The sequence below is a fragment of the Synchiropus splendidus genome, chromosome 1, assembly GCF_027744825.2.
Source record: "Synchiropus splendidus isolate RoL2022-P1 chromosome 1, RoL_Sspl_1.0, whole genome shotgun sequence".
NCBI classification, from domain to species: Eukaryota; Metazoa; Chordata; class Actinopteri; order Syngnathiformes; family Callionymidae; genus Synchiropus; species Synchiropus splendidus.
This window is the reverse complement of record NC_071334.1, coordinates 35746447-35764556: the sequence shown is the minus strand read 5'-3', so window position 1 is coordinate 35764556 and position 18110 is coordinate 35746447. Positions and strand designations below refer to the sequence as shown.

The following is an 18110-nucleotide window of genomic DNA, read 5'->3' as shown; positions in this document are numbered from 1 at the left end:
CCAGATTGACCAGGGAAAAGAATCTCTTTGCTACAATGTTGCCAGATCGGGTAGTCTGTGTGAGTTGATTATATCGGGGCTGGTTTTTGCAATGTTTCTTTCTGTTTTTTTTTTACAAATTCAAAAGAAATACATGCTGTAAAATAACAAAATACTTCAAAATATGCTATAATATGGCAGTATTTGACATCAACACGGGAAGAACCAGACAAACGGAAAACGGCCCTAAAGCGTGTTACACAGAAATCTGAACACAATTTAACAGTCCTATGCTCACCTCTTCTTGTAAAAAAAAGATTGGGGTTTTTTTAGTTGCTTTATATTGTGTCTGGCTTGTACACATTCCGGCAGTCGAGACTTCTTAACTTTGACTTCCAACTACCTGGCAGTGGCGAGTAGTTGTATAGGTATCTATATTAGCTGGAGATAAGTTGCAGCTATATCAGCAGATGAAAGTTAAACCCATATGCGTGCACATGCCTGAATAAACGCATGTGGACCCTCAGAATGTCAATTACAAGCTTATTTCTTGAGATTGCACGGCACCCATGATACCTAAAAAACTTCCCTTTGAGTCGATCCATCACACACCAATTACGTTGTTGACAGTCTAATGCCAACCAGCCCTGAAACTCCACGACATTCTTGCTTGGCTCATTACACACACTTATGGCGATGGACTGCTGATTAACTTAAACTACACTCTCATACTTGGCGAACTAAAATAAACACTGCTAACACAAGGGGTACAGTAGTATGCCTTTGCTCCATCAAACAGCAGTTTCTGTCATTAATGTTACCCGACACATCCAGGAAGGTCCGAGCTCGTCCCGTCCCTGCACTGCTGACCGCAACACATTCATAGTAGCCCTCATCCTTCAGAGTGACCTGTTCAATCTCCCACGATCCTCTGTCCGACTCTCTGGAAGCGAGAACACATCAGGTAATCAAGACAGTATAAAGTAAAGTTGAGACCATGACAAAAACCATAGTATCTGATGATGTATTCCACAGTGTTGCTCAAGGCTAAAGAGATCATTAAAGTTTCCATGTTATTTCATCATCACCTGAACAGCAGATCCACACCAAGTCTTCTCCCATCCCTGCTAAAGCGTAGCGTAAATGGAATGAGACTCTCTACGTGGCAATTAACCGCCCCTTTCTGGAGGTAATAACCGTGGGTTGTGGGAGGCATCGTCACTTTGGGGGAATCTAACAGGAAACAGAGAAGCAAAACTGTTAAATCTCCATACCGAAACACACTTCACACTAAAATTTGCAAGCAATAACCTGGTACGATGCTTGAATATGAAACACTAGAGACTCTCTGGAACAAAAAACCATCTCGATCATATCCAGTGAGTCGCAGAAAGAAGGCTTCATTAGGGGGGATGAAGTCTGTGATGTTCCAGAGACCATAGGGTTCACGCTGGGGGAAATAAGGGACTGGCATTGTCTTCAATACTTTTCCAGTGACAGACAGCAGCTCCAGTCTGTCTGCCCGAGCAGGCGGAGCCAGTCCGGTGGTGTTGAGCAGGACATGGGCAGGAATACCTGCAAAATGGATATCGACTTCTTGGTGAATCTGTATTTACTAACATTTAAAGCTTGTTGAAAAACACTCCTCGCTGACCTTTAACTGGCCGACTGATGGTCTTTTTGAAGTCCAGCGTTGGTTTCCTTGAAAAGCCAGCTCGGAAGTCAATGGTGCTGAGACCAGAGATACGGACGGAGTGTCTACCTTCACTTGAGGTCTAGAGTGGAGGAGACAAAATGGAGACAGAGATGTGCCAGACTGATTGTCTTATTTGTAAGATGAACATTAAGAATACTAGTTATGATATTTGTAATAGCAATGATTATACTGTAAGATTTGTCTAATCAACACTTTATTCTTGACATTTTTTTAAGTGTCATATATTTTATGTTTCATGATCTCAGCCAGTAAAGAGAAAAATAACAGGTTTGGTCTCAACAGACTCCAATGACAGCCTTTTGCTTGTGTGCAAGTATCAACCTGCCGCTTTAGTAAGTCATCTCCCGAGACTTCAAGAAGCATCTTAAGTTCAACAAAAGCCAATTCAGTCACACATAATAATAATATCACCATAATGACAAATGATATCACATTAAATGTCTCATGTGGTCGCAATCACGCAAAAGCCCTGTAAAACAAGGCAGATCCAGAGAGCGGTAATTACATAGGAGTATAGGTTAGTGAGGGCTGGAAACTCCATGGAGGTGTCAGACTTTATTTCAATATACTGACAGTGTATATTCAGTTGACATAATAGTTTTATAAGTAGACTTTAATTTCAGTTCAAACCACACGGCGCTCACCCACTGGAAGAAAATTGTTAAATTGCATGGATATTTGAAGGAATAGTGAGTCAACACAAAAGGACAAAGGGATTTTTGGTGGAGCCCGAAATGCTAATACCACCAATACAATCATAAAACACAATGGGAGTTACGGCCCACAGAGCTCCTTAATTGCTGCCATGGAATTAGTGAGGCTCCGGTGGCAGGGAAATAATAGACCATACGGTCACGCTCTGACCTAATAAGTGAGACCACCCTGTAATTAAGGCTCTCATTTCACAGTTTCACGCCCGGACCCACTGACCGGCACAGGGATCCACGGGAACACAAATGACAGGAAGAAGCTCCTGATAGGTGAGTGTAGAGGTGACACCCAGTGGTTTTCCACACAACAAATGACCTCATTGGATTATAACAACTGTACGACTGTTACATTTTTAGTGCAATGCAATAAGCTCTTCACCAAATGAGCCGCCAAAGGTGAAGTTGCTATTGAAATGAACGTTTATAGGTGAAATAAGACGAAAAAGTTAGAGCTATTTCGGCGAAGTGTCAAAATATTGTTCAAAGACTTTGACTGGCATTTAACTTTGAAACATACAATAAACATGCTCCAGGCTGGGTGGGTTGAGTCGTGGTCCCAAGACTTGGACCATCATCAGATCCAAGATCAATGCGATTCACATTACTTATTTCCACATTTCACTTTGTCATTCCCTAAACTAAACGTATGGCATGTGTTTCACCTATTATTCATTGTTGTAAAGTAAAATAAATGCACACAATTCTATCTACGCCGCTTGATATTTCGCGGAGGATCACTGTAAAATGTATGAATTTTAAAAATACGTGCTCAGCAGACATATGCCGGACGCAAACCAGCAACCTTGTGACACACAGGCTTTAACCACTATACTGCCGCTAAGTCACGTGACCAGCTGTTGCAGCCTTACATATTTGTCGGATGTGGCTCTTCTCAGCAACACAGTAAAACAACGTGGCAATTGGCATCTGACTGGTTGGCCACCCCTGCTGTAGGCGACATCAACATCACACAAATCCCATTTAGACAACAGAAGGTGGTTTATACAAAGCTGGTGGCTACATCTGCCAGTTAAATGCTCAGTCTCAGATCCCTTATACTTTTGTTTGTACAGCTACACGACTACACGACTGACTTGACTAGGTCAGATGGGTGCAAGAAAAGCGCACAAAAGGCGGTTCACAGCCACAGGCACACTTTGCATGCTTTGAAAATAACAAGCTTCCTAAACTATCATCATGGCCTATAAAATTCAGTACGAGGTTTAAATGTTCTCGTCAATGTCGGGGTCACAGCAGCACACAGACGTCTCACATGGAGAACACTTGCTAAGGTGCATACTTCCACATACACACAAATACCAACCTGCTCAACATTCACACAAAAAGACTGCAGGATGGCTTGCGTTCAAGCCCTACACTATGCAACTACAGGAAGACTAAAATGGATCAAATTCTTTCTCCAACAAAAATTTACGACATTGGGGTTTCCACAACAGAGACATGAGACCTTAGCATGACTGGAACTCAGCATGGTAGAACAGCATAAGCTATCTAACATATGCATGTACTCGGTTATGTGAACACCAAAGATGAGGAGCGTTTTTTTCTCCAAGCCTGAAATATGATGTTCAGGGCTCAAAAAGAGATGCATAGCCAAGAGTGGAAACCGGATTCACTCAGGATGAGTCAGCCAAGAGTTTTCATGCCAGATGACAATGGTGTAGTTCCAGGGAAAAATTCCAGGAGAACGGAATACTTGGTAGAGCTCAAGAAAGTGGGATGTGAGCCAACTCTAAAAGGATTTGAGGCCAGTGTGAAGCATAAAACACAAGTTAATATGAGGTTAATAACAGGTTTGGAGGTTGGAACGTGCAGTCCCCAGGTGGAGGCATTCAAGTACCTAGGAGAAGTGGTCTACTAGTTGACCTGGCGCAGGTCAAGCACACATGCTCAAACCAACCAGGTGATTGTGCCGCTAAAAGAAAGACGACAATTAACTGATTCCGATCCTCCTCAGACTCCTGATTGGTTAAACTCCATGTGCCTGATCTAGGGATGTTGATTGAGATGAGATTGATGATATTGGTTGATGGATCAGGACAATGACTCATGGTGAAGAAGCTCCCTCTAAGTCCCTGTTCTCACCGATGGCCACAAGCTTTGGGCAGTGACAGATAGAATAACATTGTGAATGCGCGTGGATGCATTAACCAGAAGTGTAATGAAAGCGTTGTTGCCTCTAACATCACAATGCAAAGAAGAATTCCCTATGAACTCCATCACGAGTCGGACAGCAAACCACTTAAATGAATTCCATTTTAAACATCTGGCTTAGAGAAGCTTGGACGTCAAATAAGTAGCCTTTTTTTGGTTTTCTTGCAAGCAGGGTGCCAGCGGCTCCTCTCAAAAGAGCAGCTTTACAACAATGTAACAGGCTGTTCTGACACCAGTGGCCTTGACTTTGTCTTAATTTAACGACTTCCTGAAGGAAAAATGTTTGTTAAACTCACTCCATATTAGATTACATGTCACCGTGTGTGACTACACTGATGAAATACTGCATTTCACTGAAGATGAGAGCAGGATTCCCTCCTGGAGTTGTGACCTTGGTCCAGCCATTAACCAGCTAACCACTGGCAGTAAGTCCTCTTAACAGGACAGCTCTTCCCTGGAACTTCTAATGAGAAGCCTGTGGCTTCACGCTGATTTCCAAGTAGAGAATGCATTGTTTACCTTGATGGACCACATCCCTGGCAGTGGGTCCTTGATGTTCACGACTTTGGCAGAATTGGGAATGTGCAAGAGCTCAGTCAGACCATCACTCTTCCTCATGACCTTTCCTGGAGGCAAAACATCAACACACACATTCATTTTTCTGCGACACTTCAATCCACAACAAGTTGAGAAAGAAAACTGATCTAATCCAAACCTTCAAAATCAAATCAAAGGATAAATAATAATGTAAAGTATAACATGTTACTGCAATGTTCTTTCCAACAGATGGCATCACTATTTCACATAAAGGAAAATTAAACATAAATGAACATAAAATAATGAGGAAAAGGGATTCTAGTCTTTATTGCAAGCACATTCCTAACACAACAATTTACATACCCATTGGGTTTGTTATTTCAATGTCTGGTGCCGGTCCGCTGAGGGCCACTGTGACTTCCTTGAGACTGGGATCAAAGGGCATCCGCCAAATGTTGCTGACCCCTGAGAAGTGATCTGTTGACAACAGGTGGACCTTCGAGGACTGGACAGCCTCCTCCACCCATTTCAGGATCTACAGCAACAAGACATGTTATTCATGATGACATGAACAGTGTCTTCATCTTTGAGGAATTTCCCTTGTAGTTTTTTTCTTTTACTTGTTGTAAATCACTTATTTGGTAAAATTTAACACCTGTAGGGATAGCCATGAGACATTGACTGATATTTCTCTCATCCTCAAATGACTTACTAATGACAAGGTTGTATTTGATTCACTGCGTGTATCTCCAAGCAGAGAGGTGTTCAAGATCAGAAATTAGTACATCAGAAGGACAGTATGTGGAGAAGTTCAGAGACAGTTAGGGAAGAGAGACACTGTTGGACCACTGTTGAACATAGGAGATGTAAAAGAGGAAGATAACAATGAGCTTGGAGGATGCAGTGAATGAGGACACGACACTGATCAAGATAGTTTTAGGTGGAGAGGCATTATCACAAACCTGATGAGAAATGCCAAAAGACGAACACACTTATGCCAATGAAAGCTTGTCGGTTGTCGTCGCAACCACACTTCACTTTAGACATACTCTGACTCTGAGAACATAGATGGCAAGTGTCTAGTACAGCATGCAGTCAACAAGAGGGAAAACAAAATGTTGTAATAGCAAAGGAGTAACTGACTGCTCCAATGATGATCAGGCCAATGCTGTCTGAAATTTATGGAATAAAAACAGATTTCGCCCCAGTGCACCATCTTGATCTTGCTATAAGATAGTTACCTCATTGACTTGTTTCTTGTCCAGATGGAAGACCTGCCCTGAGCTGGTGGAGGCGATTTCCTCATAAGCTTTGTAGCCAATATGAGTCCGATCATCACAGTCGCCAGTCAGCACAAACACAACCTGAATATACGCATCACACCTTAGTTTAAAAAAATCCCAGCGCAATTCAATTATGACTGCTAAACAACTGTGTGAAGACCTGTGACTGCTTCTGCTGAATGAGTTGAAGAACCTCGTGGGTCAGTTTGTAATCCTTGGAACGTGCATCTGTGAAGACATAAATAAACGATCCCGGCAACGAGATCTCTAGCGCAATTTTGATGGCACCAACGCTCATCTCAGGACAGTCACCACCGCCCTGCGAAAAAGGAGATTTCAATTATACAACCCAGTGTATGAGGGAAGTGATTGAGAAGATGATGCAAGACAAACAAGCCAGTCGCAGTACTGTTTCTCATCCGCTTAGATTTTTTTTTTTTTAAACCCGTGGGATCAAAATGCAGGAAGCCTGGAGAGATGGCAGTGTGAGACCCTTTTATCAACAGGAGTTGAATACGACTAAACCACTTACTGCATTAGAGGACTTTCTAGGACGGCTCTATATTTAAGGGGAAATATTAGTGTAGGATCAGGTGATGCTCAGTGAAAGCATCTTTCCCACAATGCTGACACGAGTTAAATAACTTGAAAGGTCGTTGAGAAATCACAAATACTGTACTATCTTTAAAACCGACATGTACCACATGACATTCTCAGGTTGTAAATTCACTGGCAAGACTGCCTGGAACTTCAACAACATTTGGCTGTTCGGAGGTTTTGATGGGCCTTGATAAAACAAGCTTTATTTATTTGCCCTTCAAACACACTAAATCTGGTCTGAACGGTACAAAAGATTCTGCCAAGTCTGCCTGGAGTATTGCCAAAGTCTTCAAAGGAATGATATTTTTAAGACTGTTGCATCTGTCATCTAAAATCACCGATTACTCCCAGCATGCTAACTTCCAAGTTCCTCCCCTACTTCCTGTCTCTTCCCGAGTGATCATAGAAGAATTTGAACTTGGCACTTCTTTGTTTATCTCTCTAGCTGTTGTGTGTTATTGCTTATACACTGTTTGTAACGATGCAGGAAGGAAAATACACAACTTTTTTTTTTTTATCTGCAGCACGGAGGTCCTCACCGTGACACTTGGTCATTGTCTCCATATGCGAAAGAAAGTCAGTCCGCTTTAGGAAAGTAAACACTCAACGTCACATCTTTGATCACTGATCTCCAGACTGACTAATCAGCTGAGAAGTGCAGCAGACGTCTGGCTTGACATCCATCTGCAGTTTTTATCAAAGCCAGATGACCTGATGTGACCATGGCGGTGATGCTCACCTGAACATACAGCTCTCGCAGTTCATACTGAAACTTCTTCGGGTCTGTCGTGATTGTGATCGGACCTATCTCTGTAGTGGAAAAAAGGAAATGTGTATGAGTTTGAAAACATTGCCAAATTCTTCTACAAGACAAATATTATCTTTGTAAAACACTTGAGGGTGTGAGGAAGTAAGGAGCCAGAGCAGAATGGAAATATCGATTTCAATTTCAGACTTCAATTTTCATAATTTACAAGAAGTGCAGCTCACTCCACCCATACGGTGACTTCCCTTACTGTACTACAGTAAAGCTCATTCTTGACAGGTCTCCAATGAGCCAGGTGGTTTCAGGACACCTGAAATGCACTAAACTGCATTCAGGTGGATTGGCGAAAAAAGAATTGCCCTGCATGAACTCCCCAACAAGAAGTGCTGTTGTTTCAAACAAAGCTTAAAAGCAGTAAACTCAGTTCACATCTTTGCATGATAACCTCTGATCAACCAAGTGTTTAACCAAGATTTAACCTCCTTCTAAGCTGCAGCTGACCCTGAAATACCCTCAATAAGTTTCTGTTAACTGATGTTCAGCAGACAGGCTTCAGACAACACTACCATTCCATATCCATTAGATAATGAATGGTGTGGCACAATCAGTCCTCACAGAAAACATTCAGTAACTGTTCTTTCAGTTCAGTCAGTAGTTAGTGTGATGTGACCTGGATTACAGCTCACGTGTCGAAATACAGCAACAACACCTAAAATTTTCAACTTTGTTACAATAAAGGGGAGAATTTTTTTTTAATGAAATCACAATTTAAGTTAAACAAACAAACAAAGAACAAGCAATCAAAAACACCAAATTAATTTTCTCAAACTGACAACCTGTTTATCCAGTCATGCCAAAAATGTTTTGAGTTTTTATTTACTTCAGGCTGATGTTCCTTCTTATCCAGCGACCACACAGCAATAACAAGGTCTTGACTCATCACTGTTTCTCAGCTCACTTTGTTGTCAAGTCAACAAGCTGCTAAGCTTCTCCATGAGTCAAGCTGTGTGACTTCAGCCACTGCAGCTGTGACAAGGAATGAGCCTGATGAGGAGGAGCAAAATCACACACAGCAATTTTGCTAATGCAGCATGTTAGGGAACAGGACTTTCCCTGCTGTGGAGAGTAGGACATTAACAGAAAACCCCCACTTAGGATCATCATTCTTTGTTTTGCATTAATGACCCGACACATTCAAGTATTCCAGTATTTCCATTTCAAACTTTTTGGAGTCTTTGCAAATCATCCAGGTGATTTAGCAAATATCAAAGTCACTTATAAAAACTATGCCAGAAATCTGTCCATCCTCGTTGAGACAAACAAGGAAAACCTGAGCCTCGTGGTTGTAGCGGATGCCTCATCTTGGTAGTCCTCTCTCTGTTTTTGTGTCATGGTGTCCTAACTGAATGTCAGACAGTTGATTTATATGTGCTATGTATGTATGATATATGTACATATATCAGCTGAAATGTACTTACACTCCCCACAGGTTACAGTGGTGCCTGCTGCCCTGGATGTTCCCCTCACCTGCGACTGTCTCTCTCTCTCTCTCCCTTTCTCTACAAGAGTGATGTTACTTGCTCATTTGAAGTAGTGAGATTCAAAATTACTTTTTGTCCAACTCAGCATCCCACTGCACTCCATGATTTTGCCATAGATGGGTTCAGCTCAACTCAAGACGGCAACTGGCCCTGTCACCTGTGAACTAAACTTGCATCATTGTGTTGCCAAGTCTGCCACTTGGAAATGCTGCTTCCATTTCACCTGGGTCATACAGGGCCACTGCATATGCTTCTAATTGCTGAGTTTTCACTTGTAAAGACTGGCACTTCCACCTGATGAGCAAACTTCTACTACGAAGAGTGCATGTAGTTACTCTACTGACATTTAACGGAATACATAACAAGATAATCACATCATCACAGAGAATGATTTCGCTCACACTACACTCATGTCAGGTTGAGAAAACAAATAACAGAACCATCAAACAAACACAAGTTTGAGACTCTTCCTGCTTTCTTCATCTGTGACGCATGCATGAAAGCAAATCATCTCAACAAAGTCCAGGCTTCTCATCAGCATTCTTCCATTTATCAGTGAAGCCAGATGTGGAGCATTTCACCGTGAATCACATCAAGAGAAGAATAAAGGAAACTGCAGAGGTGCATTCAAAATCCGGGCTTGTACCCACCTTTAGTCTACCTGCTCAGCAATTTTGTGTGTGTGTGAGTCACGTCTGATACGGTCAGTGCTGGAAACACATTCTAAGTTGTCATAGGTTACAGTGACCAAAATGATGAAGCTCAACAACTAGTGGGAAATTTGAAGACATTTATAGTGTTTGATTTCTGTACTCTCCACTTTTCCTTACCTCAGATTGCAAGCTTACCTCTACATGGCGTTGGACCTAACTACACCATTTGGGAAAAAAGACCACCAGCAGCCACACAATAATGAGCTTTACACTGAATAGAATATTGTGTCAGTGTTTTACACATGGTGTACAAGCAACATCAGAAACAGATCAGATGTCTTGCATGACCCGACATTGTCAACATTTTACCATCACTTGGACCATTCAGTTATCACCTAAGTATTCTTCTCACCCATCCATGATGATTTAGATCTGGACAATGAGAGTGCATGATCAGGTGGTCTGTGGGGGAGTAGGGGCAGGCACCAAGCTATCTCTAAATGTAACAGACCCTACACCACACGGATAAACTATTTATATATTCCCAGGTGTGTACATGGAAAGCAAAAGCAGAAGTTTTTCCTGACGCTGTTGCACATGCTTGAGGACCCTTGCTATGTCGACTGAGTTACACAACAAGTAGCTGTTATATCACTTAACAGCAAAGGGGCAGTAAACGCGCGCACACACACACTCACACGTCTGTCATTCTGCTGACTTAGACTTAAAATCTGCCAGAATGTCAGCAGTTGTCATCCTGACTGTTAGCATACACAACAACTACACAACCCTGCAGCACAAACACACAGGATCCTGCATTTTATGTAATTTGTTCAACACACAGAACACATGTTGAGGTGAGTTTGATCTATGTTCATGTAGGTGTGAAGACGTGGCATGTGGCAATGTGTGATGTATAATGATCTTACTATAGGTGTCCATTATGAAAAACATTCTGGAAGATCTGTGTGTCAATGTAATCCCTCTATCCTTCATGTCTAGGTCTTGCCCACGTTCTTGCTCCAGGAGAGCCTCCCGACACCCACCATCTCAGCCATCTCAAATGTGTCTGTGTGAAAGATCTGCTCTGCTCTGAGTCACAGGTGGGTTGCCTGTCGAAGCAAATCTGTCACAGTACCTCGCAGCCAGGACATATCATTCATATTTTTCTCTCATCACCCAGACGTCAACCTTTTTTTCTCACTATTATGCACATGAACAAAGTAACTCATGAGACACATGTCTTGTACTGAGTCGGTATTGAATACAGAGGCTCAGTGGAAAAGTCCCCTGATAATTCATATTTAGTCATTGGGTTTCTGAGCAAGTGTGGCATCAATATATTCCTCCTGTCACAGCAAAAGAAGGGCTGCAAAACAAAGCGACGGCTCTGTCACAACATGACTTTAGGGTTCATGTTGTTTGTGTATTGACTAAGAACACAGAAATATACTGGAATTTATAAACTGCCCTTTTTCCCTAGTAAAGAAAAATGTTAAGTGATATGGTTATCTTTTTTTTTCAAACTTCTGCTGACCTGTGGCTCTTGACTGGTCACAGTTGTCTCAGTTTGACCTGCTTCCATCTACTTTGATTGATCATGGGGGCTTTAAGGTCAAGTTGTAATGGCTCTTCCCAGCCCATAAATTACCTCAACAACATGTTGAGTACATCTTACAAAACAAACCAGCTTTCAAAACTGACCCCAATGTGTCATGCAACCACAGGTACACTAGAAATGGACAGAGCAATGGGGGAAGAAAATAACTATTTCAGTCAAATATGCCACATACAGGCATTTCACCATAGTGTAGACATTGGTCATATAAAGGACGGAAATCTACAATCGTCAAATTGAAAATGATGTGGAAAAAGTGCTACTGTCATACTCATTCTAAAAAAGTGACCACAGCATTTATAACCCAATCCAATACAAATACATTCTAATGTACACATGATAAGCTAAGAGACAAACTATGCATGCAACAAATTTTCTGCCTACACCAGAGTGAGATACTGAACGACCAGCTTTTTTCTGTCGTTGCAGAACAATTATTGCAGCACCAGAGCCCACAACGTGCTTGTAATTCACGTCATGAGCCTGTAAAATAAACTATGTCTACGAGAAAAATGAAGTTTTTCTTTTTTCTTCTTTCTGGCAGACCACTGAGGAACCCTCTAACATTTGCTCTCCACACTCACAAGCCATCCAGGCCGACCTGTCAGTCAAAAGGCTTTCATCTTCAGTCGCCAGTTTTACAACAGCGAAAGAACGGCGCACAGGTGGGCTGAAGAAAGGACCTTGACGGACAGTCACAAAGAAATGGGCTCAAAAACATGAAAGCATATATTAGAACATGAAACGCTTGATAAAATTATCTTTCACGTATTGAGGCATTAAAAGCCACAATCGAAATAGATCTTCATACAAGCCTTGGGTATCAGACATAAACAAGCAGCGAGCATTATGGGGAGTACCTGGAACAGACCAGGCCTTTAGCTAAAGAGCAGGACACCCTAAACTGAGAAACATGAGAAATTGGACAACCTGTTTTTCAGTAGGCTCTTTTTCAATTTCCAATCATTATTGTCTGTCTTGTGCTCTGATCATTGTGCCATCATACTGGCTTTTGTGAAAAATTGTGTTTCTCCTCAGTAATTTCACAGATTCTCATGCCCTCCTGGACGCCATATTTGTTATCAACACCTTTCAGACTGGATATTAACAAGTGGTTATGATGTCTGGACGTTATTAAGCAACACTGGAATTTAGAGAATTAATTTCCACAATAAATAAAATGGGCCTTGGCAACAGAACATGTTACCAACACCAATATCAACCAATACATAATTAGAGAGAAGAAATACTTGGCTTTCATTCAGTGCATACAGTACAAAGCATTTGTTTTCATAGCATTTTGTTTCCATGTATTACTATAAAATACATTGAGATTTTATGGAGGCTACTGACGTCAAGAATGAACCTCAGAGGAGCATTCGCCAATACATGTCAGCCGCAAGCAGAAAGCTTTGACAAAAGGTCATATAAAGAGCAAGCAAAGGTATTCCAGAATCTGTCTATACCTTGTAATCTTGTGACACACAATTACAGAAACATTTAATAACTGAAAGCTCAGGCAACACATTTGCAAAGCTGTCTTTAGGTATGTGCTGCCAAGATTACAGGGAATAACCAAAGGCCACCAATTACAAAGGTTAATAGAGTTAAAGGCTGCTGAGCTAAGAGCACCTCAGGGCACTTCAGAGAGGCGCATGTAGTGTCCTAAAAATTAGAGAGCATTTTAATATTCCAGGGGAGGTGTATTGGGACATGAAACGACGTGGACTGACACACTCTGCCCTTCCTCTAATTCTCCTGAACCTCCACCTATCTCTTTTGACATTCCAAACTAATAGCATCATTATTAACTGTGACCAGCTAAACGCAGGCTCCTTGTAATCTCGCATGGGTGGGGGAGGCGGAGGGGAGCGTTCTGACAGAAAAGGAATCACGGCTTTAACAAGAATACAAAAGAACTATGGGATGGTGAAGGAGAGGGCTGGGCAGCAACAAAGGAGGCTTTGAGAACAGCACCTTTGATCAGCTGCAAGTAGACGTTATAACTTCCAACTCCACCTGTCACTCCTGAACCCCATTACCTAAGAAGTTCATGTGACAACAGAAAGAAAAAAAATCTTAAAATGTGACTTTAAACTGCTATAAAGCTTGCCACTCATGAACGGGCAGCAGGCTCCCAGAAGGAAGAGTTCGAACTAAGCTTGAGGCTACTCGGGAAGGCAGGTACTCTGAGTTTGTCTGCTCTCTCACAGCATACAGAAGTTAGGTGATGACTCTAAATTGTATAATGTTGGGGTGAATAGGTCTTCAGAGTTGTCTGTCGATATGACAGACATGTTCAGGGTGTTTCATGCTTCTCAGATCCAGTTCCAACAGCCATGCTGATATTTGCTTGAGATGGAGGCCAGTTATATTCATGCCCCAATGTGAAAATGGCAAACAATTATTTTTGAAATAGTTTTTCAAACAAGTGGTTTGATCACTGCAACGTAAGCACAAGCTGGACAGTGGCCAACTGCCCACAAGGCTTTAAAAGGTGTGTTCTGATATTCAGTTAAGAACCAGTTCATGATACATACATGTATTCACACATGGCTCTAACAAGTGTCCTGAACACTGAAGTTATTTTTGCTTTATTCCTTATGCATGGATGAGCACTACAAGGTGGGGAAGAAACCAGCCACATAAGACACAACCGAGCAAGATCCACCCTGACTTTAACAAGTGTTAGATTGCAGTTCTCCCTCACTATTTGAGCATTTTGCAGGGAAACCAAAACACACATGAATTTCAAAGGACTTATGGTATAAAGATCATAATTCCTCACTCCAGTGGCAGCAATGATGTCCCTTTGTCTTGTTTGAGTAACCTCTTGCAACTTTTTAAGTACCATCTGAATACCAAGCCCACATTGTGATTGAAACCTCTTTCCTGTAACTGTTTCATTTGAACGAAGTCAGGCAGTGGTGTTAAATACACAACCCCTGTGCCTCTAGTGAATGACTTGTGAAGTATCCTCCTGCTTTCCTTCTTTTCTTTCCCTGCAGGATGGAGGGAAGGGGGGCTTCCTGACTACTCTAACCAGCCTGGCCCCAATATCCAGGCATCCTCTTGACACTCGCTTGACACAAAAAGGCGAGCACACAAGACAGATTGACAGCACCACAGACACTCAAATACACACTTCAATGTTTACCATGTCATAGTGCCGTGTAAATAAGAGGAAAGCCTGTGGTCTCTGATTGAACAGGAGCCAAATAAAACAGAGGGAGAGCGTTTAATCACACTGGGACGGATGGCGAGGAGAATTTAGGGCTCTAAGTCAAACTGAAGCTTTAAATAAAGAGCTTAACAGAAATGTGTCTTCTCTCCAAGGAAGCTTATGAAAGAACAAATTGGACAGCACAATAATTTGGAGATGTTGATCTAACCCTGACCTGCTGCTGTGTTAATCATTCCTCTATTCCCAGAGGCCTCCGAAGAACACATTCGGACGTCCTTGTAAACACTTTAAGTAACAAAACAAACATCACTCCATGATGAGGGACAAACAAAGCCATGGGCTTTGGAAGAGACATCAAAACTCACTTTGCTGTGAAGCAGCTTGAGACAATCTGTGATTAAAATCAACCTTCTGATTGCATATCTAAGATGAAATAAGTAGGCCACCTCTTTCATGTACTGCAAATTAAACTACTATATGATATTATTCTTCACCAATTAACCCTGGAGTGTACCAAAAAAATAAAGTCACCGCCGTGTTTTGGACAATGAGACATGCAGAATATCACAAAGTACAGTACATGCTGCTTTTGCGAAACCAGAACATCTGTGATGAGACTGAGACTAGTGAAGTCACAAGTATTCCACTTTAAACTTGCCTTACATTTCAAACACAGATGTCAAGGCCAGACGTATAAAACTCAAACATGCAAGTGGCCAGTGGTTTAAACCTTTTCTCTTGTGGGACCTGCATTTGGAGATTGCCCCAGCAGCACAGATTGTTAAAATATGGTGCAAAATAGTAAGTTTAAAGAACTCTCATTCAAATTCTTGCATGTTTATTGACTTGATAAATTAGTTTTTATGATGCAGTATGTTGTTAAAGGTCATTACTAGGACTTTCAACAGATTTTTTATCTCAATTAATCACACTAAAGTTAGTTAACTCGCAATTAGAGGGTATTTAAATTAAATGAATCACACATTTTGTATCTATTCCAATGCAACTTTAAGTGAACCCATGAGTGGCCAATAATGTTATGTTATGTTAGGTTGTTTGCACGAGGAAAGCACTGATTAATGTGCCAGTAAACGAGAGTTAGTTCAGTTTTAATGTGATTAACAGAGATTCAAAATTGCAATCTACTGACAGCCCCAGTCATTATATGTCAATAGAGGGTGAACTTTTTCTTATTACGCCGCTGTTGAACGGCTCAGCTAATCCCAGCGAGCAAAGAGCAAAATAGGGTTGAAATGAAGCGGTCTGCGGCGCAAGTGTGCTTGGTTGGGTGTCCGCGGCTCACGGTACTAATGACCGTGCCGGACGGAATGCTAATGATAGTGAGCGCCTGGTTCGAACATCTGTGCGCGGAGACAGAGGAAGGTGTGAGGAACATTCAAAGGGCGGACTGTGAGCAAACTAAGACATTTCTCACTTTTCTGAGTGAGCTGTTGTTTCCACCGAGTAAGTCAGAAACAGTCGGGAACCGCAGAATTGGGGAATGGTTTGAAATCCTGACGTGGTTTAAAATTACCTGGGTCGTGGAAGGGGACCAGGGCAAAGTTGTACAGCGTCTTTTTGGGTCTGCTCAGAGACGTTTCCAGGATCTTGGAGGCTCCTTCTATCACCTGGACCAGGTCGTCGTACATGGAACCGGTGACATCGAACACGAAAGCGAGGGTGGATGCTCCTTCTGGGATGTCCTCGGAGGAGGCTCCGGTGTCTGCGTCCTGAGCGGTTGCGCATACGGCTGACAGCGCCAGCGTCAGCCATAAGAACCGGGTCTCCATCTCAAAGTTCTGCTAAGTTGTGGCGTCTCGGAGGAGAATCAGGCAGATTCGCGCACAGACATGGAGACTGTTGGTGAACAACGTGAGCAGCTGTTCTCCTCTCCCAGGGTCTGTTCTCCGCTGCGTGTGCTCCCGGTTCCGCTCGGTGAAACAAAGACCACCTCTCAGCTGAGTGCGGGGTCTGCAAGACGCTAACGACCCCACGCAGAGGAGCAGGTATCTGATTGGACGAGGGGGATTTCGGTGACATCAATGGGGGCCAGGTCTTGAAAAGCACCAAACAGTGGCAGCAGTTCCTGCATGGAATTCATCGAGCACCATTTGAATTTCACGAATGAAAAGTAAAACCAGGGGGAAAAGCAACAGTCTCGGCGTTGGCTTTTGCTGCCATCTAGTGACCAAGCCTTATTAACGCCATGCAAACCAATGACGAGGTCTGACCGACGTTCTGAATGATGTGGAAAACAGTGGTTGGAAATCTGTTGTTCGAGAATGTTAAATAATATGAGCTCTTAGACATATATACTGAAAGTGCACCATGGGGTACACAAATGGATGATGAGTCCGGTTTACAAGAATCATTGAAATTGTGATTTATACAGCAAAAATGTCATACCCTTAGCCTGCCATTCTATACGATTTTGCGCTAGGTGGCGCCATTGTAACACACAAAATCCCGCTCCTCTCCTGAATGAACTCGAGCTATTTTAAGATATGACAAGCCGTGGATGATGGCGATGATGCAGTGATGCAAATAGGAACATAACCACGGAACCGCCTCGATTTGAATTGGAAAATGTGTTTATCTGGACAATTTGCGGTGTGATGGAAACATTCAAATGGAAATAGAAAACACCGGCCATCGGTGCAGACGCGTGCGTTTGCTGCGCAGAACTTTGCATGTCAAACAAATTAGCTGGTAGAGGCAGCGATTACATAAGGTTCATAACATAAATATGAAAAAGACTTTCCTGCTCCAAGACCAAAGGGAAAACTCTCACCGTCATTGGTCCTGCTTAAGAGGACTGGGTCATCTTGAATAGTATCCCTGTTTCTGTCAATGGTTGTGGTAAGATTTGTAAAGACCAACACGTGAGAGACAAATCAACACTTACTTTCCCAATTCCCATCAATCCGAGGCAAGATAAGAACAGATTTGAGTGGGCAGGAGTGTAAGAAAGAGAAGAGAGTACATGATAATAGCAACTTGTGACGGACAAGATGTGCCAGAGAAGCTTGAGCTGGAGAGCACTAACATAGAGCATTGCACACCACGCTGCATTGGTCAAGGCCGAGCAAGACTTAAATAAGCAAGGAAAAAGTTAGGACGGTACCGGATGGTTTACAGTGAGATGAAAGGAAACTCATAGACATGGCATCACAGAAGAGCTAAGGGACAGTTAAAGCAGAGTTAGTAAAGTAAAACAGCGCAAATTTATAAGCTAGACAAGAGTAAAAATGACTGAGCATTGCCTGGCAAGTTGTCATAGGATGAATCAAGATGAGGCAGTGGAGGACAGCGCAGCACACAGAATCGGACAATTTCCACAAGACGTC

General features: G+C 42.3%; 1 protein-coding gene across 3 annotated transcripts in view; it reads right to left on the bottom strand.

Annotated features, from left to right (window-relative positions):
* The window catches only part of hmcn1 (hemicentin 1), a 56970-nt gene extending 40307 nt beyond the window's left edge, over positions 1 to 16663 (bottom strand). For all 3 annotated transcript variants that reach the window (XM_053881574.1, XM_053881590.1, XM_053881581.1), the window contains exons 1-10: positions 16298 to 16663; positions 7741 to 7811; positions 6562 to 6720; positions 6360 to 6482; positions 5482 to 5653; positions 5101 to 5207; positions 1634 to 1754; positions 1291 to 1554; positions 1068 to 1212; positions 801 to 922 (exon numbers count right to left, since the gene is read on the bottom strand). In XM_053881574.1, coding sequence (XP_053737549.1) covers positions 801 to 922; positions 1068 to 1212; positions 1291 to 1554; positions 1634 to 1754; positions 5101 to 5207; positions 5482 to 5653; positions 6360 to 6482; positions 6562 to 6720; positions 7741 to 7811; positions 16298 to 16553 — 1540 coding nt within the window. In that variant the 5' untranslated portion in view covers positions 16554 to 16663. The remainder of the gene's footprint in view (positions 1 to 800; positions 923 to 1067; positions 1213 to 1290; positions 1555 to 1633; positions 1755 to 5100; positions 5208 to 5481; positions 5654 to 6359; positions 6483 to 6561; positions 6721 to 7740; positions 7812 to 16297) is intronic.
* Between the last annotated feature and the right edge of the window lie 1447 nt (positions 16664 to 18110).